This window comes from Lepidochelys olivacea, assembly GCF_965140295.1.
Source record: "Lepidochelys olivacea isolate rLepOli2 genome assembly, chromosome: 4".
NCBI classification, from domain to species: Eukaryota; Metazoa; Chordata; order Testudines; family Cheloniidae; genus Lepidochelys; species Lepidochelys olivacea.
Genome location: NC_140414.1, coordinates 147,083,966 through 147,108,871, shown reverse-complemented (window position 1 = coordinate 147,108,871; position 24,906 = coordinate 147,083,966). Strand labels below are relative to the sequence as shown.

The 24,906-nt window shown below is 52.0% G+C and overlaps 1 protein-coding gene across 2 annotated transcripts in view; it reads left to right on the top strand.

Annotated features, from left to right (window-relative positions):
• ATP6V1B1 (ATPase H+ transporting V1 subunit B1) overlaps positions 1-24,906 on the top strand; it is a gene marked incomplete at its 5' end in the record, with an annotated part of 79,697 nt that overhangs the window by 17,452 nt on the left and 37,339 nt on the right. For both annotated transcript variants that reach the window (XM_084625604.1, XM_084625605.1), the window contains one exon: positions 14,454-14,509. In XM_084625604.1, the coding sequence (XP_084481730.1) occupies positions 14,454-14,509 (56 nt within the window). The remainder of the gene's footprint in view (positions 1-14,453; positions 14,510-24,906) is intronic.

Below are 24,906 nucleotides of genomic sequence, written 5' to 3'. Positions count from 1 at the left end.
GAAGTGGCTGCATTTCAGAGGCAGGCGGAGTGATTCTGGTTTGTAAAGGGCTGTGGGGGCCTTCAGGATGCTATATAAAGGCAGGTTTCTTGCACTTCATAGGAACATAGGACTGGAAGAGCCTTCCTGGGTCCTCAAACCCAGACCCCTGCTATCGCAGGCAACCCCGTCATACCATCCCATTCATAAACTTATCAAACTCCATCTAAACATTAGTTAGGCTGTTTGCCCTCCACTCCTCCTAATGCTATTTATTATTTGTCTAACCACAGTGTCCAGGGCCTGGGAGCCTGTTACGCTAGGTGCTGTACAAACTCTCCTGTCCCACAGAGCACAATCTAAGGACTTCTTTCCAAAGCAGCCAGTGCTGGCCACCATCAACGAGGCCCCTGGCTAAGACGGGCCTGCTCCTCAGGCAGGTCCTGGGCCAGGCCGGCTTTGCCTGGAACATCCCCAGCTGACTATCCCGCATGTTGAGCAATATTGTCACACCCTGGGCAGGAAAAGTGGTCTTTCAGGGGGGCTGATTTTGGCCGGGGGCGGGGGGGGGAGTTTCCCAGGTTTCATTAAACACCTGTTTCTAAAGCAGGATCCGGTGACACCAAGTTGTCTCTTCCATGGAGCCCGTCAAAGCCGGCACCCTGGGCGCCGCCAGAGCTCGATTTCACCGGGATAGGGTCCTTCTCCCCCACCCCCGGCCGAGGGCCCAAGTCTGTTTTGTCTGACAGAAAACACGACAACGAGTCCAGCATATTTTCCAGGCTAGCTCATTGGGTTCACGCTTGGGCGAGCCTGCCATTCAGGGGGCCTCCGTCACATGACCGTGCAGGTGTGTCTGGGAACCCTCCACTGCAGGCCCTAATTAGTGGCATAGTGTGTGACTCCCTGCTGGGCCTTTCACAGGGTCCGGTCGGCTTGGATAGGCCAATGTGTTTGACAGCGCTGCACAAACTGACACATCGCACAATGGGCAGGTTGCATAAGAGCGAAAGCTGGTCAGTGAGGGAGCGTCGGAAAAGTTTGCAGCAAGCGCGGGCCTCGGGAAAGGGGAGGGTGGGCACGGCGCACATATCCGCTGTGGAGCAGGAGACGTGTCTCAATGGATTGTCCAGCCTTACGGCCCTGGTTTGAGGGTCTGATCCTGCGAGATACTGAGTGGCCTTAACTCTGTTCGCTAAGGGTGCTCAGCTCCTTGCCGAATTTGGCTGCTGGGCTGAAAACTGCTACATTTTGGCATTTAAGGCGTTGGCCGCACTGGGGTATCATTGTTGCTCCATAGAATTCACAGTGCTTCACACAGGGTGGTCGGTATCATTCTCCACAGTGCACAGCGGGGGAAACCGAGGCACGGCGAGACAGAAGTGGCTTGCCCAAGGGCACTCAGACAGTCAGTGGCAAAACTGGGGATAGAGCCCAGAGGTACGTCTACACAGCAAAAAAATCCCCGCAGCAGGTCTTGGGGACGGATCAACTGACTCAGGCTTGTGTTACAAGGCTAAAAATAGCCTCCAGGTTTCACAGCCTGAGCGGGAATGTCTACACTGCTATTTTTAGCCCTAGAGCGTGAGCCCGAGTCAGTTGACCCGGCTCTGAGCCTCGCTGCCACGGGTGTTTTTGTGCAGTGTAGACGTACCCCAAGTGTCTGGTGCCTACATGTGGATTGAGGTGCTAGCTTTATGGAAACTTTGCCCACAGTGCTGGGTGAAGACTGCAGGGCGGTGGGCAGCTTGGGTGTGCGAGGGATGCACAGTCAGAGCAGCCAATGTGGTTTGCAACCTCCCTTAGGACACAGGTTTTTCCGCTGCGAGCCACTCCCGTCACCTTCTCAAGGTTTTCAAATGTTACTTAAACACCAGCACCAGGAAAGAGAAATAAGAAATGTCAGCCCTGGGATGAGCTAGCTGGGGCCTATGCGCACCGCTGCCCTCGGCAGGATGGAAACGGTTTTCATGGGACCCGTACTGCTAATGGCGGCTGTCTTCGTAGCTCAAGTAGAAGGAAACTGGGTTTTCAGAGCAGGGAGGTCTGAGATTTATTCCCATGACCATTGCTGCCTTATTTGAGTGACTTCTGCTGTTCATAGAGGAGCCCAGTGACCGTCAGGTACTGGTCCTATGCTTTACGTTTGCAAACATTACTCAGCCCAGCGAAGCAGATCCCTTATCGTCCCTATTTTATAGGTGGCAAAATGGAGAGCTTCGGCAAGTGAGCCCAAAAGCCCATATTGGGCCTGCTTCCCGTTGACACGGAGACCTTTTTACACGGCTTTGGCAGAATAAATGGGGCCCCTGACACACACTGTGCTTCCCCTTTAAATGTACCAAGGCCCTAGTGTAAATGAGACTCGGGCCCTGCGTATCCGCATCAGAGCCAGGATTCGAGCTTGGATCAACCCCTCTCCTGAACAGTGTGTGCACTCCCTTCTGGCTCCTTGCGTCTCATGGCACCTGCGTCTGAGTACTGCAGAGTAAATACTGACACAGTAACAAAGCTAGTGGGAGCATAGTTGGAAATGAGAAATCTGTCTGTGTCGTGGAAAGTTATGAAAATTGGGTGGGCAGGTTTTTTTGGCCGTTATCCCTCTTGCCAGTCCTTATGGTTTTAGTGTGAATCGTGCAATATTTGGTGTTTTTCCTAAAGCCCCAGCTGCTGGAGTCACGTGATAAGGTGAGAGTCTCAGCTTTCATGTAAAAAGGAAAGTAAGTCGCTAGCCCCACTCTCCCCCCGCCCAGATTCATCAGGGCTCATGAGCTTTTTTAAGCTTTTTTAAGGGGTACGTAGGCCAAATTCTGAGGGACCCTTTGGGGGACACAGTGTGCATCCATGCAAAGCCAGATGGGCCCATCCCTACCCTCAAAGGGGTCCTTGCAGGTCAAGTCCGAGGCAGAGCAGGGAGTTTCCATTTGTGCGCACGCTTGCCCAGGGACCCTCCCAAACCAGCGCTGTTGGTTCCACTCCCAAATGGCTGTTTGGTTTGACTCTGTATGATTCGCTCCCTGTGACATTTCCATGACCAGGTTCCCTTTGGCATGGATGCCTGGGAACGGCAGCTCTCTACATATGCCCAGGCTCACACAAGAGTCACGCACCAACAGCTGGAACCCCGATTCCTCAATCTTCTGTCATTTATCTTCCGGCTTAAACAGTTTCCACCGTCCCTTTGGGGAGCAGCCACACTTCCTCCTGACCCGGGCAACCAGCCCCAAGCTGCGCCTGGAGGCTGAGATTTGTTGGCAGCCAGCCACTCGGCCCATCCCTTGGAAGAGAAATGAGCACTTTGCACCAGAGCCCTAAACTCCTGTACAGCCTCCCCTGCCCCCCAACTGAAAAGAGGACCCACCCTAGAGATGCCAGGGAAAGGGGGGCGAGGACGGGAGTGGGGAGAGGATGGATGATTGGAAACAATTAGTGCTTTGGTGTAGTTGGGCCAGTTGTCCTCTTTGTCAGCATGGTCAATTTCCTCTGCTACTTCGCCCCCCACCCCCCTCACTTGGCTTCCCCCCCCCCCCTCCTGCCCCAAGGGGAGTTAATAGTGCATGATTGTCAGGGCTAATGGAGATTACATGTGACAGGAGCTGTGAATTTGGGGATGGGTGTGTGGAAAGGCCAGGTTGAAAGACTTTCTTTTTGATTTGTTCCCCTCCCCTCCTTGTGCGGAATTGGCAATCACGTCCAACAGCTTCTTTTCCCCCTCTCCCCTCACTCCCCCATCTCAATAAAAATCACAGCCCACCCAGCCAGCCGCTCCTCGGAGGAGTGCCGGGCTTTTCTTCATAACAGTTCAACCCCTTAATTATTTGAATTGGTGTTTTCCGGTGAGGGAGAGGGTCTCTCTCTCTCTCTCTCTCTCTTTCCTTTCATCACTCATTCTGTTTCAGTCTCTTTAAATATATTTCCATCTTCCTCTTTCTGTGTTTTCTGTCTTCTCTCTCTCTTCCTCCCCTCTTCTTCCTGTCACTCATTTACTGTTGCTCCCATCGATGGATTTTCACCATGGCATGATCAAGGTCCATTTTTCCTTTTGCCTGGTGCTGTTGTTTCCTCTTTGCAACAAGGTCACTCCATTTGCGCGCAGATCCGGGCCCCCTTGCACAGTACAGACAAAAGCACAATGCTCGCAATCTAGAATTTTGAGACTATGCAACAGGTGGATAAAAGAGAGTAGGCCCAAGCAGAGGAGAATCCCTTCTTCATCTGCTTTTCATCAGAGACCATAACGGAGAATAACCTAGAGAAAAGCAACGATGGCTCAGAGAGGCTTGAATTCAGCACAGTAAGGACCAGGTTACATAGCACAAGCGAGTGTAATTTCAGACAAGCCACTGCGTTGACGCCAAGCTGGCTGATAATTTTTTATTAAAGCTTTTTGCTGCGAAAAATGGTTGTTTTGATTAACTGGGACATGTCCCACAAATGGATCTGTTCATCAAAATATCACTTTGGTGGCTGAAAGGCTCAAACCGTTTCGTCGCTCGGCAATTTGTTTTTGTTTTCAACCTCTGCAAACCGAACAAAGTTTGTAGTTGGCTTTTTGGTGAAAATCGGAAAAATTTACCAACAAACTTTAGAAGAAAAAGAACAATTTTGGTGTTTCTTGAAAATACACTTTTTGACTAACTCTATGTCCAAGCCTTTTGTCCTTATTTCTATGGGTACGGCTACACAGCAGCTGGGAACATGAGCTAGTGCATTACAAATAGAAGTCTGGCCACAGCAACGGCTCAGACTAGCCAGCCAACTATGTACCCCGAGGGTCAAGTGGGTTTGTACCTGGGCACTGGCTACCTGCACTGGGCAGCACCGTCCTAGCTGCTAGGTAGACACACCCTAAGACACACTTACCCCCTCTGCTTATTCGCTTGTCCAGCTGATTATCCTGTCCCCTCCCACCATCCTGCATCGGCTGTTTGTCTGCCTCTTCCACCGACATTTTCATGTGCTTTCATCCACACGGCACATACGCCTGGAACGCCCCCTCTGAACTGATCCTTTAAACCATTTCTCCTTCCCATCCCTCCTCAAGATCCAGGTCTATCTAAGGGTTTTATCCTGGCATCCATTCCCATTCTGTCTGAGCATCTTGCACGTAAAATCCACAACAGTAGCAACATCCCTAGCGTATTTCATGGAATCTCGGGCTCTTCTCTCTTTTCAGGGCCATCACCCTGCGTGGAATGGAGGGGCTGCTGATTTTGCTTTAAGACATTACTTTCCTTTGGGATGTGTTGGATGGCTGGCGGGGTTTATTGGGCTGAAGGGGTGTCAGCGTTGGGAGTGTCATTCTTACGGAGCAGAAGTCTTTCCAAAGAGGAAGGTTTTGCAGCATTTCCTAAAGGTGGCAATTTGCCTGATCTCCTCCAGACAATGGTCCCGGAGCTGGAGTCCCTCGACAGAGAGCGCTTTGCCCCCTGCTCTCACAAGCTCCATCCTGGGCTGTCGTGGGGCTGCACAGACTGAAATTTGGTCTTTGCTCTAGCTGGGGCTTGATCCATGAATTGCATTGAAGATTAAGACAAAAGGCTTCAGCTGGCATCAGGTGCTGACTGGGAGCCAGTGAAGGGACTTGAAAACAGGCCTGCTGTTCTCATGATGTCCTGAGCCACGGTGAAGGTGGGAAGCTATATTTGTGCACACCAGCGATGGGGGCCAGGTAGGTCCACAGGCAGAAGAGACCAAAGATGCAAGGGGAACCAAAGCAAAGCTTGGGGCAATGGAACATGCATATGGAGAAGCTGGCTGGGCAGCTAGGGAGCCAGCCAGGAAGCACGTATGAGGAATAGGAAGTGGGAACTGGTATATAATGGCCTGATGATCTCAAGCTGTAGGATTGGAAAGGGAATGCTGCTGCCAGCCATGGGCAGAGTGTCCTTGTGCCCCAATGGGAGAGTAGCTGCTGTTGGAGTGGCCTCTTCCCAAGCCCTCGTACACCGCTGCTAGAAGGAGATGCCCAGTCCTGCGGCTGCCCGGGAGCCAATGAGTTTCCTGAATGGGGTCACGGCGGCCAGTTTGCGCCAGATGGCTAGGAGCCGGGGCTGCTTTTACAGACAGGAAGGGACTGAACCGGCCGGCTGCTCCATCGACTACTGTATCATGTGGGTGGTTTCTAAACAACGGGCTGGGCTAGGAAAGGCAAGGAGAGAAGAAAAGGCCCCAACAAAACCTCCCTGGGGAAGGGAAGCGGCCAGAGCAGCAAAGGATATTTGTAAAAAAGTGGGGAGTGAAATAATAGGAAGAATAGTCACTTTGGGAATAAAAGAGACAAAGGAGGGGAGACCAGTGACTGGGGGAAGCAGCCCCCGCAACACCCAAACCCCGCCAGGCTGCAGAATGGGAGGCCGGTTTGCTGGGCAGACTTGTGAGGTAATTGAGTAACAGAGAGACGGCTAATTGTAAAAATGGAAGGAATTAAGGGAATATGAGCATCTCCCTCAAAGAGGGTATGCGGGAGTGTGGGCTGGAGCTATCAACAGCGAACGGGGAGGCAGCAAAGACACCACTGGCTATGTGAGAACAGAGATGGGGTAGCAAGAAAGGGGAGTCCAGGGAGATTGGCCGAAGGTGCTAGCTATGTACTCAGAAGATCAGGTTTGCTAGCTAATTCTTCCACAAACATGCGTGTGACCTGGGGCAAGTCAATAAATCTCTCATTGTCAGAGGTCTCCATCCCCCAATTGCAGCTAAATCTAATCCCTTTGTCTTGGTTATTTAGACTGCAAACACCAAAGGGCACGGACTGTCTCTTACGGTGCAGATGTAGTTTCTAGGTGCCTCTATAGTGTAAAGTCAGACCTGGAACTGCTTTATCTGGAGCACGATTCCCATGGACTTCAGGGGAAATTGCACGTACTCATAGCTGACAGAAGCGAAGTCCCTGTGTTCTGCTCCTGGCTTTGCCTCTAATGCCTTCCGTGATCATGGGCAAGGCAGAGAACCTGTCATGCGGACTGTGGTATTTAACTACCCCACAGAGGTGTTGCGAGGATCAGTCAGTTCACAGAGTGCTTGGAAGACAAAAAGCATTAACAATTATTCATGTGTTTTTTAAAACATCTTTATAAACTGGATGACATTGTACGTTATGCTGGGACTGTGTCAGATTCCCCAGCGGAGTGGAATCTAACCAGGTCAGTACTTGGAGGGGAGATTTGTCCCCACCCCAGGAAAAACCTAAATGCTGCAAGAAATCTTCCGTAGCGTTTTGCAGTGTTGTTGTAGCCATGTTGGTCCCAGGATATGACAGAAACCAGGCAGAAACTTCTGTTGGCATAAGCCTGAAGCAGAGCTCTGTGTAGCTTTTTTGGGGCCGACAGAAGATATTCCATCACCCACCTTGTCTCTGACACAAAATCATGTAAGACCATAAGCATGGCCCAACTGAGTCAGGCCAATGGTCCATCTAGCCCCGCAACCCTTCACTCAGTCAGTCCTGAGATAATGCCCCTCTGTGCTGCTAGCTGCTGGAGATGTTTTCTGTAGGAGGAGGTGTCAAATCAAGATGCTGAGTTCTTGTAGTCATTACAAACCTGCTGATCCTTTCTGCGAAGGGGACACTGTGAGCCTGCTGTCCTGTGCGAACTCGGCGGTCTCCCTACCTTGAGCCCCACTTTCGTTTCCATTCAGCGTCAGCTTTTGCTGCTCATCAAAATGAATCCCTTGTTGATAAAAGGGGCCCACGAGTGGGACTGGCAGCCCCATCTGTCCATCTGTGCGTCACTAAGGCTCCTGTGGCCATGACACGGAAGTGCTGTGGAGAGCGAATTTAAGCACAGAACCGGCCCATGAGAGGCAGCAGCAGAGCAGATCTCCATTGTCAACGAGCATCAAAGGCTCGGGGGCAGGATGAAGATTGAGAGGGCAGGTCTGTCTCCATCGCCCCATTAGATCCCTCACTCCTTTGCAGAGTCTGAGAAGCCAATAAACGCCAGGAATAAGGGAAATACGAAAGACAGTGCTTTGAGATCCTTGACTAGAAGGAGCAAAGTACCATAAGGTGTTATGACACTGTGGTGAGCATAGGAATAGTATAAAAATATGCAACCCATGCTCTGGTGTCCCTAAGCCTCTGACTGCCAGATGCTGGGACTGGATAACAGGGCATAGATCACTTGATAATTGCCTTGTTCTCTTCATTCCTTCCAAAGCCCCGGCATTGGCCACAGTTGGAAGACAGGATACTGGGCTAGATTGGCCATTGCTCTGACCTAGTCTGGCCGTTCTGATGTTCTTATCTAGATGGATTTGTATGGGGATGGAGGAACTGATAGGGGATAGACAGGGATAAACAGGAGGGTGGTTAGGAAACATGCCTTTGCACACCTGAAAAAGTCAAACCACCTGTACAGAAAACTTAAGAGCAGAAAACACAATACTGTCACTGCTCAGATGTTGGGAAGAGCATGGCAGGATCCCAGCTCTGCCAGCCAGGCACTTCAGGATCCTTCCCTCATTTGATGCCAAATAGTAACATAGCAAAAAAAATAAAAACCAGACACTGATGCCAAGCCAAGTTCTGCTCAGCCGCTGCCCTGGATTTCCTTCTGGGAAGAGGGCCAGGAACCTCTAGGATACATCCAAGTGGCTCAAAGGTCAAGTGGTCATAATATCACCCAACATGAACCACATCTTGAAGGTAACACATGGAAGCAGGGTCGTGTCGCCTAGACCTCAGCTTGTTCCCAAGTAGAGTCACCCAAAGGGGCGTGAGAGGACGGAGCCAGTGATGGCGATGGACAGAAAACAGCGTGGGACTGATCAGTCTGGGTTTGAGATCTGGCGGGACTAGACTTGAAAGGGAAAGTGGCCACTCAGACAGTTGCGTGGGAGGGACGGGCTGGAGGAAAGGTCTGAGTCCTGCGCGTACTTACATGGGTATCCTGCTTGCCGTGGAGACGATAAATGTTGGGGCATGAGCCCAGGTCAGGGGCCTGGAGCAGAGCTGCCAGAGCAAGCATACGTTTTAAAAGAGGTGTTACCAGAATGGCCAAACCCTCCATCTGGTCAGCTGGTCTGTCCCTGAGAACGCCTGGAGCGAACGCTTGAGAGGAAGGCATAACCCCTCCTGTGCAATAGGAAATGAAGGCCTGGTCCAATCCCCCCTGGAGCCATTGGAAAGACTCCCGTTGGCCTAGACGGGGTTTGGATGGGGCCCTTGTCTCCGGACCCCAGCTGAGGATCGGTTTATGTCCCCACGCATGAGGTGTGCCATTCACAAGACAAATGTTGTGTCTTTTGCTCTTTACAGAGCACTACCAGTAATGCAGCCATGGTGGGGTCCAAATAGCCATGTTTGCTGGACTTACACAATGGAGAAGGCCTAGCTACATAGACACTCTGCATCTCTGGCTGCTTTCTAAAATGTGGAACCCAGTGAGAGCCAGTAGAGGGCTCGCAAGCTATTTAAAGGCAAGCCAATATTCCTGCCATGCTGGACACTGGTTTGGCTGCCACCTGCAGGGCTGCCAGCGACGCCACCTGCCCAGGTAACCACCTTGAATGATGAAGTTTTCAGAAGCAGGAGACGTCAAGCCCCAGCTTGGAAGCAGGCTAAGGTCAAAGTGTGCGCTCTCCCTGCCAGCGAGAACATGCTTCCGGGTATGGAGGATGTAGTGGGGCACTCCAGTAGAACAAGGGTTAAAGCAGCCCGGGAGAGGGCTGTGGCTGGGATAAGGAGTGAGAGCAGCTGAGGGAGTAGCTGGCTACAGGTGTGGCCAGCTCAGTCAGGGCCCGGCTGGCCCTGGTAAGAGGGCTGGGGGCCAGGAGCTGAAAGAGTCTTACCCTAGCCCTGGAGTGGGAAGGGCCTGGCTGCCTGGGAGCAAGGTACCGGAAGCAGAGCAGAGCAGAGCAGAGCAGTGCAGTGCAGTGCAGTGCAGTGCTGGGGAAGGATGAAGGGAGCTGGGGAGCTCCAGCCTGGTAAAACCCCAGGCTGAGGCCTTGTTGAAGGCCTCCAGAGGTACTGGGGCTGCAGAGGAGCAGCCTGGGAATAGGCAAAGGCAGCAGGTCCTAACCCCTTGCCCATGATGAGCGGCCATTACAGACTGCAGTCTGCCCCAGTGAGCAGGGCTAGATGATGACTGGCAGTAGCCACTGAGGTGAGGTTAGCATAGACGGTTGGGGGTTCCCCTGGGAGGGGAGACCCAGAGTGTGGGGACTGCTGTGGGAGCAGAGCCCCTAGGGTAAAGGGGCACCGGGGTCCCGGAGGGACAGGGAGCCTGAGGCAGGCAAGCCAGCAGAGGATGCTCTGGAGTTGAGCTAATTCCTAAAACCAGCAGGAGGCGCCGCACCGCTGAGCCCATGGTCTGCTACAAGGCAGCACCAGCTCCGCAATCATGCAGGGCCCAGGTCTAAATAGATGGCCCGTGTCAGGTAGCCAAAACCCTGACAGCCTCTGGATTCATGCTGGCCTGCAACCGAAGGGTAGAGTGTGTGTGTGCACACTGATGCAGGGAGGTGTTGTAAGGTTCAAGGAATGTTTGTAAGGCTCCTCGAGACCATTACATGGCAGGCACAGAAGAGCCCAGTGGGGCTTGGTGTAGATCGCTCAGGGGCAGGTTTTTCCATCACCTTGCCATTGCTTGCTGCTCAGGACGGGGCTAGAAAGCACCCTGGGGTTTGACACGCCTCTCACCCCAGCTTTACGCCTGGCTGTCCCTCCACTGGCATCAGCAGAGTTACGACCAATGTACACCAGGGGAAGTGAGGGCAGTGGTAGAGAGAAAGGGAGAGCACCGCTCTGTGGGAACGTTACTTTAGCACCTTGAGACTCCAATATGCTAGGTACAAGAGACAGTCCTTGCCCTGAAGCTCTTGCAGCCTGAACAGACAAGGTGGGAGACAGGAAGGATTATTATTCCCATTTTACAGATGGGGAAACTGAGGCACAGCATGATCAAGTGACTTGCCCGAGGTCACGGCAGAAAGTCTGTGGTAGAGACACAAATGGAAACTAGATTTCCTGAGTCCCCGGCTAGCACCTTAATGGCAAGGTCACCCTTCCTCTCCTGGGAGTGCAAATCAGCAACAAGAGCCAAAGAAAATGTCTGGCAACCTAGCCATATCCGCCTGAAACCCCCCTCATTCCATGAGGATTTTGACAAGCTGAAGTAGCCCGGCTTAGAACCAGGGGCCGATTTCTTGCTTCATGTCCAGACTACAGAGGGAAGCAGGGCACAAAATTCAGCTTCAGAGCCAACCTCCCTCCCAATCCAGGGGCGTCTGGATCAGGGGATCTGTCCTGGCCCATTGCATTAGAGAGGCCAGCTGCAAAGATAGGATCGGGACCTTAACTTTCCTAGAACTCTGGGGTGACAGTCTGGGGCCATCTCCAGCCAAAACCTTGGGAGACTTGAGATTTCCTCAGTCCTTTGGGCTGAGCTGCATCCGGAGCTTTGGGCTCAAAAGAACCTGAGATTCCCAGGGAAGCTCTGAGACTATAAACCCTGGGAAACAAAACTGGGGCAAAGGCCTTGCAGAGAACCACTGACCTCCTTGCAGCCTGTCTATCAACCTCCACATGGGCCCCCATTGCAAACTCCAAGCCCAGATTTCAACTGCTATGCTAGGTTTTGGGCTCTTTTTTTAGATGCCCACTTGGGCTCCGTGCTACGCTCGGTTGAAACGGTGGGTCTGCTCTGTATAAATGGCAGTGCGGGGCTCAGTGCTGATTGTCCCAATGAAGCCAGATCATATGTGTTTCATTTACAAGTAGAAAGATGGATTTTATTTTATTTTTTTTCTAGCAGCTGGCCCTGCAACCTTCCCCCTGGCTGGGCTGCCCAGACCTTTCCCTAGCATGCTGACCAGCATTCTCATTGTTCACATGTAACCCTCCATCTGTCTGCATCCATCTGTTGTCTCTTGTCTTATACTTAGCCTGTTAGCTCTTGGGAGCAGGTACCATCTTTTTGCTGTGGGTCTGTACAGCACCTAGTGCAGTGGGGTCCCGGGCCATGACTAAGGCTCCAGGCACCGTGATAATACAAATAATGTTTGGCTTTCTAACGGCCAGACCCACAAGCTGCTCCTTGGGATCTGAGAGTCAAGCTGGTGTCATTCCATCTCCCAGGTCGCCACCAGGAATAAAGATTCCACAGGCTACATTCCGCCCCTCCATCCTGTGCAGCCCCATTGCCTTCCTGCCCACACCTGTGCACCTCCACTCGCCGTCATGGGGTTGCCCAGGCGTGACTGCTGGGTACACAATCCTGCTGGTGAGGCACAAGTGCAGCTCCTTCTGTCTTTCACCGAGTTAGCTCCAGCAGGAGGAACGAGCCACCAAAGCGCCAGCGGCTCTGACATCGAGGAGCCCAGGGAGCAGCTGAGTAAGAAGGTGCCATTTCTTTTTGAGAGAGAGAGAGAGTGAGAGCCGCTTTTCACAGCTTCCGACAAAAACACAGTGACATTTCTGAAGTGCTAAACTCACTTGTCGCCCAGTCTCGCCACTGTCACGGTGTATGATGTCACCAGAGCCCTGCCATGGGACACAGCCCTGCAGCTGGCTGGGGGGGCGGGGCCGTACGCCCTCGTTAATTACACTCCAGGCAGGCCTGGGCATGGGGGAGAGGCTGAGGTAGGTTTCGCCTTCGCTTCTCTTCCAGCAGCGTTTGCGAGTTCAATGCCTGGATTTTCGGTTGCAGCCGGGGTTGGTTTTGGGTGAAGGGGTCTGAAATCTGGCAAATAGCAAGGTAGGGGATCCCATCCCCCCTTCGCCGTGGGGGCAGCCTGGGCCCGGGGCTCCCAGATGTGCAAGGCCTACTGGGCAGGTCGTGACCTTTACAGAAACGGTGGCGATACATGTCAGGGCTAATGGACTTGACGCTGCAAGGCGCGGGCTGGGGGCAGGGGAGAGAGCGCATTCAGGAAGAGATCAGTGCAAATGCGGCTCTCGTTGCTGGAGGAATTTCTGGGTCTGGTGGCTGTGCGCGTGAAGCTAGGGAAGGGGATGGGCACACCCTGCGGTTCTTTGCCGAAGGAGCTCTCTGGCGCTAGCTTTCGTTCACCGGGGGAAAGGGGTGCAGAGTCTAATTAATACAACAACAGACCCAGCGTGGGGATTTTAACAGGAAAGCAGCCATCTCTCCTCCCAGAACAAATCCCTGCTCACCTAGCAACATCCCAGGTATCGCTAAACCGCACACCACAGCCACGGGGATAAATCTCCCTGCTCCAAAAGCATGGCCCCTGCATGCTTGAGCTCAAGGAGAACCTCCGCAGGCAGTACAGAGCCTATGACACACAGCTGGCCCGTTCTCACTCTATCCAGTAGAGTGCAGTTTGTGCTCGCTCTCTGTCACCCACACACGTATGTCAGGTGCCTACACATGTCATGCACCAGCCTTTTCACAGGGGGCTGGGTTCAGGGCACCTCCGTGGGCCGCGTGCAGGAACATAATTCCAGGTCCTAGACCCTGATCCTGTCTTTAGGATTTAGCCGTGAAGCCAGTTGTGGGGTTACACAGTCAGACAATTAAATAAGAGAATGGCTCCCCTCTTACTTAAACTTCAATAACATCTCAAGGTGGGGGGTGTCCCCCGAGAAATGTTTCAGGTGGTACGTCTGCCCCTCCCGCTGTGGTTCAGAGAGAAGACCGGCAGCCGCCTCGCTGCAGTCAGGACTCTGGCTCAGACCCTTCGGCCCATGCAATGCTAAAAAGTCCCCCCCACCTCGTCTTGGGGATGGGAATGCCAGAGGCAGTGACTACAAGAGGCCCCTTTGGCTGGCTCTAAGGCTGCAGAGACCCCTGCTTCCCCTCCCAGCTGTTTCCCAGACAGTATCAACCGGCTAGAGAAGACCGATCAAGGGCTTTTATTCGCATACCACAAGGACCAGGAGGCATTCAGTGAAATTGAAAGATGGTAGATTCAAAATTGATGAAAGGGAATATTTTTTTCACACCGTGTATAAATTGCCCGTGGAACTCATTGCCACCAGATGCAGTTAAGGACTTAGAAGCTAGACAACTAGACTAGCCAGAATTGTTTCATAGTTAACACTCACACAGATTTTGGAAGGGATATAAACCCTTGTGTTTAAGGGTTTGAACTAATCTCTAATTTACATTGTCAGCTCTTTGGGGGGGCAGAGACTGTCTTTTTCTTCTGTGTTTGTACAGCACCCAGCACAGTGCGGTCCCAGCCCATGACTGGGGCTGCTGGGCACTACCACAGTGTAAATACTATTCATAGGAAGTAGGCTGAGACCTTAACAGGGGGCAGATTATCCCACTTCTGCCTGCTGTGGGGTTCTTACACCCTGCTTCTGGTGACTGGCAGCGGCAGGAGACTGGACCAGTGACCCAAGGTTCAATCTACTCTGGCAGTTCCTAAGATTTGCAGCTTTGACCCTTCGATAGAGTGGATGCTGCATTGATGTTCCTGGGGCTGTCCCTGTCTTACCGGATCCTGGGAACCAGCCCTGTTCTGAGTCCGTTTCTAATGCCGTGCTCTTTGCTCTGCAGCGTACCGGACCGTGTGCGGTGTCAACGGGCCGCTCGTGGTGCTGGACAATGTGAAGGTAACAGGCATGCATTCATTGGTACTTTATCCTATGTCAAACGACTGGGCGTTAGCCCTATGTTTTCTCCCCACCTCTGCTTTGGGCTCTCCCCCTTGCTCACACACAGCCCTGGTCAACCCCACTTGGCCCCCGCCTCTCCCTTGAGTGGCCCCGTTTTCTTCCTCTGGTCCCTCCTTAGTGGTACCGTAGGATATGAGTCTAAGCCAAGTGCCGGGGGGGCTGGGAGATGTATTCGAGTTACCCAGGGGAGGCATCTCTCTGTGCCCTCGAGGCCGGTAAGGCCCGGAACTGGCCCGTCCCTTCTACAGCCCTCCTTGGAATGACTGAAAGCCCCAGCCCAGGGTTCGGGGGCAGAGGGGTGGGAGGACGGGGCTGGGTTTAGCTCTGCTGAGCCCTGATGCCTTCTCAGCATGCCCCTTCTCTCCCAGCCCCACGGGCCATGCTTGGCTCAGCACCATTCGCTGCCACAAAGACACCGCAGCCACCCAGCCGCAGCCTCATGCAGAGAGCCCCAGACCTCGGACTGGGAGAGGGTTTCCTGCTCTTGAAACCCTGAACCATTCAGGAAGAGCTGGTTTGCTCCCCACGGCCCTGATCCCATTCCAAGGGGGTGGGAGCTGCCACTGAGCTCACCGGGATCAGGATCGGGCCCCCTGTGCAGCATTTCCCCTCTGACGCAAAGTGGGAGGGAAGCTGCCTCCAGGGTTTGTGCCCATAATGAACAGATGTCTCCCTAGGGCCTCGCGATTGGCCTCCTCGTTACCGCTTCCCCTGACTACCCAGCCCGTCGGCCCGGGACCCGGCATGGGGAGCCTCCCACTTAGCTTGTCCAGCTGGCCGAGGAGGGCCAGCAGCGCAATCTCCTGGAGCAAGGGGTTTGCCCCCCGTGCAGGGAGCAGGGAGTGCACAAGAATGAACCTGACCCTCTCGGGCCCCCGGCAGAGGGCCAGGCTGCTGTGTGTGGGGGGAAAGGGTCTGGTTCCCCCCATGTCATCTACCCCAGCCTCCCCTCACAGAATCATGTGTCTCCCCTGGGTGTAAAGGGCCATAAGAGGGGGCCTAATTTGAGCCGTGTTCAGTGAGCAAGAGGGAGCCAAGGGGGCTTGTAGCAGGTCTGCAGCTCCCTGATTCCCCACTTCCAGCCGCTGGGCTTAGCCGGAGCACAGAGCCACTCAGCCCATGCCCCCATTCCCGCAGCCGTGCCCCCTATGCCTGGGGCTGCCCGGGGGGTATGGCGCAGACAGAGGTGCTATGCTGATTCTTTGCCACTAGTGATTCCAGGCTCAGGTGGGCCAGATCCACTGGGTTGCTGGTCTTTCTGCCCCAGTGGGAGTCAGACCATGTGTGTAGGAGTGGGAAGGGGAGGGACAGTGACTCCAATTCTGATCTACATCTGTGCTGGGCAGCTGGGCTGGGCCCAGGGAGGAGGGATGGGGTTTGCTGGATTCTCCTTCTTGTGCATTAGGATTATCTGCTTTGCTCCAGTCAGTGATCCCACCGCCCCCGCTGCCCCCCCGGTCAATCCTACAGATGACAGCTGGGTGGCACAGGTGTTGCTGCTGGCAGAAAGATGGGGGAAAGCACAGATGTATGGTGGATTAAGGCCGAGGCATTACAAGCCTGCAACAAGGGTGCCGGCTCCTGGAGTCACGTGAACCATGGGTGCAAAGGAAAGCTTGAAAATATGACCTAAGGGTAACCAATGCAGCAACTGCATCTGCCTGAGTCTGCTGAGAGCCTGCACCAATAGCTCTGAGAGGGGGAAATTGCCCTATACCTCACAAGGGGCAAAGGGTTAACCCCAAGACCCACTGTTCAGCCCAGCAGTTGAGCCTGCAGGCAGCACAGTGGGCCTGGGGCACTCACCCGAACACTTACACCCCTGACTGTTGGGGTAAGTCCCGGGCAGGCACCCTGCTACCTCTGCTCCTGTTCCCCTGAGGGTGAGCGGGGCAGGGGGAATGAACCCCAGCTGTTGTCCCTGATGCTCCTGGGGGAAAGGGCGGCTCTCTGGGAAGGGGTGGGCCCCCTTGCCACCACCACTTTAAGAGGGAAGCAGAGGCCCTGGAGTCCTTGTGTCATGCCCAGGGCCCACGAGTGGCTGAACCGGACCCTGCCCAGGTGCAGTGAGGGGAGGAGGAGAACAGGGCATCTCTGGGGGATCCCTATTCCCAGAGGCATCCCTATTCCCAGGGCATCCCTATTCCCAGAGATGACACTGGAGAGGGAGAAGGGCTAGGCTGTCTCTCAGGCACTGGTCCTCCAAGGTTTTTAGATGCCAAACTCCCATGGGGTGGTGGTGCCTAAATGTCTTGGAGAACGTGGGCCTGAGATCCGAAGGGAGCTTCTGGGGAAGGGAGCTGCAGGGCGTGGGGGTCATGGATCTTGCAACTGGAGCCCATTCGGCGTGGACGGATCAAGGGGGAGCCCTGCAGTGCCCTCCCTCCCCCTGCCCCCTGGAGCAGAGCCTTGTGCCCAGCACCAGAACAGCTGGTTTGTGGTACGGGTTGCCCAGCAGCACCTGCTGCAGGTGGCCTGTGACCAGAGAGGTGGGAGCCTGCATGGAGGAGGGGTCTAGGTGGGCCCTGGGTCTCAATTAACACTCATCAAGGGGAGGAGGGACGGCCTGTCCTGGCACAGCCGAAACCCCTGTTGGGCTGGGCAGAGAACAAAGGAGCGGTACAGTCCTTTCGGAGCCCTCCCTGTATTCTGTCCCCTTCCCTCCTTGGCACATGCTGCCTGCTTAGAGCTCTCCCCACGGGCTGGATGATGTGATGCAGCCACGCTGGAAAGTAACCATGGTATGTGGCACAAATACTGTACATGCAAAATCATGTTTAGTTTGTGTTTGGCTAAATCCTATGCTAAGCAAATGGGGGGTGGGGGGTGTTGGTAGACAGCTAAAAGGTGACACATTTTATAAGTGCTTATGTACAAATGCTAGAAGTCTAAATATTAAGATGGGAGAACTTAAGTACCTGGTATTAAATGAGGATATGGATATAACCGGCATCACAGAAACTTGGTGGAATGATGATAATCCATGGGACATGGTAACACTGGAAGGACAGCGCAGGTCGTGAGGGTGGGGGAGTAGCACTGTATGGGAAAGAAAACATAGTCAAATGTAGTAAAAATTTTAAATGAACCAAACTGTACCATAGAATCTCCATGGATAGAAATTTAGTGCTTGAATAATAAGAATATCGCGGTAGGATATACTGCCGACTGCCTGACCAGATGGTAATGGTTACTGTGAAATGCTCAGGGAGATTAGAGAGGCTATAAAAATAGAAAACTCAATAGTAATGGGGGATTTCAACTATCCCCATATTAACTGGATACATCTCACGTCAGGACGGGATGCAGAGATAAAGTTTCTTGACACCATAAATGGCTGCTTCTTGGAGTAGCTAGTCCTGGAACCCACAAAGGGCGAGGCAATTCTTGGTTTAGTCCTAAGTGGAGCACAGGATCTGGTTCACAAGGTGAATATAACTGAACTGTTTGATAATAGCGACCATGATATAATTAAATTTAACATCCTGGAGGGGGAGGCACCAAAGAAGCCCACCAAAGTAGCTTTTAATTTCAGAAAGGGGAACTACACAAAAGTGGGGAAGCTAGTTAAACAGAAATTAAAAGGTACAGTCCGAAAAGTACGAGGAGGACTTGTGGCACCTTAGAGACTAACAAATTTATTTGAGCATCAGCTTTCATGGGCTAAAGCCCACTTCATCAGACGCATGCGGTGGAAAATACAGTAGGAAGATATATATATACAGAGAACATGAACAAATGGGGCTGCCATACCAACTCTTAACGAGACCAATCGATTAAGGTGGGCTATTATCAGCAGGAGAAAAAAAACTTCTGTAGTGATAATCAGGATGGCCCATTTCAAACAGTTGACAAGAAGGTGTGAGTAACAGTAGGGGGAAAATTAGCCTGGGGAAATAGTTTTTAGTTAGTGTAATGACCCATCCACTCCCAGTCTTTATTCAAGCCTAATTTAGTGTCCAGTTTGCAGATTAATTCCAGTTCTGCTGTTTCTCATTGGAGTCTGTTTTTGAAGGGTTTTTTTGTTGAAGAATTGCAACTTTTAGGTCTGTAATTGAGTGTCTAGGAAGGTTGAAGTGTTCTCCGACTGGTTTTTGAATGTTATACTTCTTGACATCTGATTTGTGTCCATTTATTCTTTTGCGTAGAGACTGTCCGGTTTGGCCAGTGTACATGGCAGAGGGGCATTGCTGGCACATGATGGCAGATGTGCAGGTGAATGAACCTCTGATGGTATGGCTGATGTGATTACATCCTATGATGGTGTCCCCTGAATAGATATGTGGACAGAGTTGGCAACGGGCTTTGTTGCAAGGATAGGTTCCTGGGTTAGTGTTTTTGTTGTGTGATGTGTGTGGTTGCTGGTGAGTATTTGCTACAGGTTGTCTGTAAGCGAGGACTGACCTGTCTCCCAAGATCTTTGAGAGTGATGGGTCGTCCTTCAGGATAGGTTGTAGATCCTTGATGATGCGTTGGAGAGGTTTTCATTGGGGGCTGAAGGTGACAGCTACTGGTGTTCTGTTACTTTCTTAGTTGGGCCTGTCCTGGAGTAGGTGACTTCTGGGTACTCTTCTGGCTCTGTTAATCTGTTTCTTCACTTCAGCAGGTGGGTATTGTAGTTGTAAGAATGCTTGATAGAGATCTTGTAGGTGTTTGTCTCTGTCTGAGGGGTTGGAGCAAATGCGGTTGTACTGTAGAGCTTGGCTTTAGACAATGGATTGTGTGGTGTGGTCTGGATGAAAGCTGGAGGCATGTAGGTAAGTATAGCGGTCAGTAGGTTTCCGGTATAGGGTGGTGTTTATGTGACCATCGTTTATTAGCACTGTAGTATCCAGGAAGTGGATCTCTTGTGTGGACTGGACCAGGCTGAGGTTGAGGGTGGGATGGAAATTGTTGAAATCATGGTGGAATTTCTCAAGGGTTTCTTTTCCATGGGTCCAGATGATGAAAATGTCATCAATATAGCGCAAGTAGAGTAGGGGCATTAGGGGACGAGAGCTGAGGAAGCGTTGTTCTAAGTCAGCCATAAAAATATTGGCATACTGTGGGGCCATGCGGGTAACCATAGCAGTGCCGCTGATTTGAAGGTATACATTGTCCCCAAATGTGAAATAGTTATGGGTGAGGACACAGTCACAAAGTTCAGCCACCAGGTTTGCCGTGACATTATCGGGGATAGTGTTCCTGATGGCTTGTAGTCCATCTTTGTGTGGAATGTTGGTGTAGAGGGCTTCTACATCCACAGTGGCCAGGATGGTGTTTTCAGGAAGATCACCGATGGATTGTAGTTTCCTCAGGAAGTCAGTGGTGTCTCGAAGATAGCTGGGAGTGCTGGTAGCTTAGGGCCTGAGGAGGGAGTCTACATAGCCAGACAATCCTGCTGTCAGGGTGCCAATGCCTGAGATGATGGGACGTCCAGGATTTCCAGGTTTATGGATCTTGGGAAGCAGATAGAATACCCCTGGTCGGGGTTCTAGGGGTGTGTCTGTGCAGATTTGTTCTTGTGCTTTTTCAGGGAGTTTCTTGAGCAGAAAGTGAAATCCCTGTAAGCTGAATGGAAACTTTTTAAAAACACCATAATAGAGGCTCAAATTAAATATACCCCAAATTAAAAAACATAGTAAAAGGACCAAAAAACTGCCATCATAGCTAAACAACAAAGTAAAAGAAGCAGTTAGGGGCAAAAAGGCATCCTTTAAGAATTAGAAGTTAAATCCTACAGAGGAAAATACAAAGGAGCATAAACTCTGGCAAGTGAAAGGTAAAAATATAATTAAGAAGGCCAAAAAAGAATTTGAAGAGCAACTAGCCAAAGACTCAAAAAGTAACAGCAAAAAAAAAATAACATGTTAAGTACATCAGAAGCAGGAAGCCTGCCAAACAATCAGTGGGGCCACTGGATGATCGAGATGCTAAAGGAGCACCCAAGGACGATAAGGAGACTGCAGAAAAACTAAATGAATTGTTTGCATTGGTCTTCGTGGTTGAGGATGTGAGGGAGATTCCCAAACCTGAGCCATTCTTTTTAGGTGACAAAGCTGAGGAACGGTCCCAGATTGAGGTGTCATTAGAGGAGGTTTTGGAACAAATTGATAAACTAAACACAAATAAGTCACCAGGACCAGATGGGATTCACCCAAGAGTTCTGAAGGAACTCAAATGTGAAATTGCAGAACTACTAACTCTGGTATGTAACCCGTCATTTAAATCAGCTTCCATACCAGATGACGGGAGGATAGCTAATGGGATGCCAATTTTTAAAAAAGGCTCCAGAGGTGACCCCGGAAATTACAGGCCAGTAAGCCTGACTTCGGTATCGGGAAAACTAGTTGAAACTATAGTAAACAACAGAATTATCAGGCACAGAGATGAACAGGATTTGTTGGGGAATCTTTGAGGAGCCAACAAACGTGTACAAGGGTGATCCAGTGGATACAGTGTAGTTAGATTTTCAGAAAGTCTTTAACAAGGTCCCTCACCAAAGGCTCTTAAGCAAAGTAAGTAGTCATGGGCCAAGAAGGAAGGTTCTTTCATAGAATCATAGAAGATTAGGATTGGAAGAGACTTCAGGAGGTCATCTAGTCCAGTGGTTTTCAAACTCTTTTTCTGGTGACCCAGTTGAAGAAAATTGTTGATGCTCATGACCCAAGGGAGCTGGGGATGAGGGGTTTGGGATGTGGGAGGGCCTCAGGGCTGGGGCAGAGGGTTGGGGTGAGGGCTGCAGGGGGGGCTGGGAATGAGTGGTTCAGGGTGTGGGAGGGGCTCTGGGCTGGGGCAGGGGGCTAGGGTGTGGGAGGAGGGCCTGGCTCTGGGCTGGGGGTACAGGCTCTGGGCTGGGGGTACAGGCTCTGGGGTGGGGACAGAGATGAGGAGTTTGGGATGCAGGAGGGGGCTCTGGGTTTGGGGGGGCTCAGGGCTGGGGCAGGGGGTTGGGGTGGGGAGGGCGTCAGGGCTCTGGGCTGGGGGTGCAGGCTCTGGGGTAGAGCCGGGGATGAGGGGTTTGGGGTGCAGGAAGGGGCTCTGGGTTTGGGTGGGGGCTCAGGGCAGGGGCAGGGGATTGGGACACGGGGTTGGGATGCAGAGTTGGGGCACGGGGTTACCTCAGGCGGCTCCTGGTCAGCAGTGCAGCGGGGGTGCTAAGGAAGGCTTCCTGCCTGTCCTGGCACCGTGGACCGGCTGCGCCCCAGAAGCAGCCAGCAGCAGCCTGGCTCCCAGGTGGAGGTGCGGAAGTGGCTCTGCCCAGCTCTCGCCTGCAGGCATCGCCCCCACCCAGCGAAGCCGGTGCTTGGGGAGGGGCACCGTGTGGAGCCACATGTTCCTCCCCACCTAGGAGCCAGACCTGCTGCTGGCCACTTCTGGGGTACAGCGCGGTGTCAGAACAGGTAGGCACTAGCTGCCTTAGCCGGGCAGCACCGTCGATGGGACTTTTAATGGCCTGGTCGGCGGTGCTGACCAGAGCCACCGCGACCCAGTGCCTGACTGTACCCAGTCCTGGGTCGCGACCCGCAGTTTGAAAACCGCTGATCAAGTCCAACCCCCTGCTCAAAGCAGGACCAACACCAACTAAATCATCCCAGCCAGGGCTCTGTCAAGCCGGGCCTTAAAAACCTCTGAGGATGGAGATTCCACCACCTCCCTAGGTAACGCATTCCAGTGCTTCACCACCCTCCTAGTGAAATCGTGTTTCCTAATATCCAACCTAGACCTCCCCCACTGCAACTTGAGACCATTGCTCCTTGTTCTGTCATCTGCCACCACTGAGAACAGTCTAGAGCCATCCTCTTTGGAACCCCCTTTCAGGTAATTGAAGGCTGCTTTCAACACCCCCCCTCACTCTTCTCTTCTGCAGACTAAATAACCCCAGTTCCCTCAGCCTCTCCTCGTAAGTCATGTTCCCCAGCCCCCTGATCATTTTCGTTGCCTTCCACTGGACTCTCTCCAATTTGTCCACATCCTTTCTCTAGTGGGGGGCCCCAAACTGGACACAGTACTCCAGTTGTGGCTTCACCAGTGCCAAACAGAGGGGAATAATCACGTCCCTCGATCGGCTGGCAATGCTCCTACTAATACTGCCCAATATGCTGTTGGCCTTCTTGAATCAGTCAGAAACTGGTTAAAAGGTAGGAAACAAAGGGTAAGAATAAATGGTCTGTTTTCAGAATGGAGAGAAGTAAATAGTGGTGTTCCCCCTAACAGGCCACCCTGCAAAGGCAGCTAGATTTCTTTTCTTATATAATTGCCTTCTCACTGTGTATGTAGGTATTCACCTACACCTCTGTGGCTGTTTTCAGAGCAGCAGCCATGTTAGTCTGTGTTCGCAAAAAGAACAGGAGGACTTGTGGCACCTTAGAGACTCACCAATTTCTTTGAGCATGAGCTTTTGTGAGCTCCAGCTCACTCCATTGGACGCGTGTAGTGGAAAGTACAGTGGGGAGATTTATATGGCTGTGATCCCCATTATGTAAAATGCCTGTATCTCCCCAAGGCCAGACTCCGCAGTGAAACTCTGGCATGACACCGTGATGGTCTTTGAAAGAGATTCCTCCCCATTGACACCAGTGGACACAGGCCGTTCCATCCCTTGTGCAAACTGACTAGCTCTGTTGGCTGTAGCTACTGCCACCCGGAGGTTTTAGCAGACGGGGGAAACACGGTCGCTTGGTTTGACAAAGCGACCTCTAGTGGACACTGATGTGTGTCATCCTGCATTTTCAGGTTTCAGAGTAACAGCCGTGTTAGTCTGTATTCGCAAAAAGAAAAGGAGGACTTGTGGCACCTTAGAGACTAACCAATTTATTTGAGCATGAGCTTTCGTGAGCTACAGCTCACTTCATCAGATGCATACCGTGGAAACTGCAGCAGACTTTATATATACACAGAGAATATGAAACAATACCTCCTCCCACCCCACTGTCCTGCTGGTAATAGCTTATCTAAAGTGATCATCAGGTTGGGCCATTTCCAGACAAGTTTTTTCATGCAGTTGATAGATTTCCACTCCATACGGCTAAATGCAGTGCACAAGTACTCCTTTTCTTTTTGCGAATACAGACTAACACGGCTGTTACTCTGAAACCTGTCATTATTGCAAGGCACTGCATTTAGCCGTATGGAGTGGAAATCTATCAACTGCATGAAAAAACTTGTCTGGAAATGGCCCAACCTGATGATCACTTTAGATAAGCTATTACCAGCAGGACAGTGGGGTGGGAGGAGGTATTGTTTCATATTCTCTGTGCGTATATAAAGTCTGCTGCAGTTTCCACGGTATGCATCCAATGAAGTGAGCTGTAGCTCACGAAAACTCATGCTCAAATAAATTGGTTAGTCTCTAAGGTGCCACAAGTACTCCTTTTCTTCTTCCTGCATTTTCAGAGCAGATTCAGCCCGGCTATAAGCTCCATGGACATGGATGGGCTGGAGTTGTGCGTCCCCTCACACCAGGCCCCGGTTTGCTTCCGGTTTGCTCAGTGATGGGGGCATGATCTTCTGGCTCGGGCACGGGACTGGGTGTTCAGAGTTCTGTGTTTGTCACCAGTCTCAGTACTTGTCTAGAGATCAGGGATCGAACCCACCTGTCTGAGTGAGTTCACTGTTATTGGAACCCTGCTGTCCAGGCTCTCTTCAGTGGCAATAAGGCAGCTCCCGAGTTAAAAGCGGCCAACACTAAAGCCAGGAAAGCTGCATTCCATACGTAGCTGCCCCTGGATCCCGAGGAAGGGTTATGCCTGGTAATAAATAAATGCTTTGTTGATCAGTTGCAACATCATGGATCATGGCGATAGTGCCTTTCGTTCTGACATGTGCAGGATGGAAATGAATAAGATCAGTTAAAGAGCTGGGCCACGTGTTTGTTTATTTTAAAAGAAGGTTTTTACTGGAGATTTAAAGTCCAAAGTTCACAGGCGTAGATGCCCAGTAGCCAGGGAAACTGTACAGTCCTGGCTGAGGCTAAGCCAGCAGGCCAGTCGCCGGTGCGTGCAAGGAAGGGAAATGGAGCAGGGCTGCTGGAGGTTTGGCAAAATGCCCGTCCCTTGGAATTTACACAATTTGGCAACTTTAGGGAAGGACAGTGGGCCAGTGCCAGAGCTTAGAAAGCAAAAGGGGGGCTGGGGGGTGCCGTAATGGGATATAGGCCCATCTGTGCTAGTTTTAATCTAGCTAGCATGGGTAACAACAGTAGTGAAGATATGACAGCCGACTAGCAACCTGAGTACGTACCCAGGTCCCCAGCAGCCTTGTACTGCGGCAGCTGGCCCACGCTGACATCTGAGCCGCCACGTCTCTACTATGGTCGTTACCTGGGTTCGTTAGATTAAAGCCTACCCGCACTG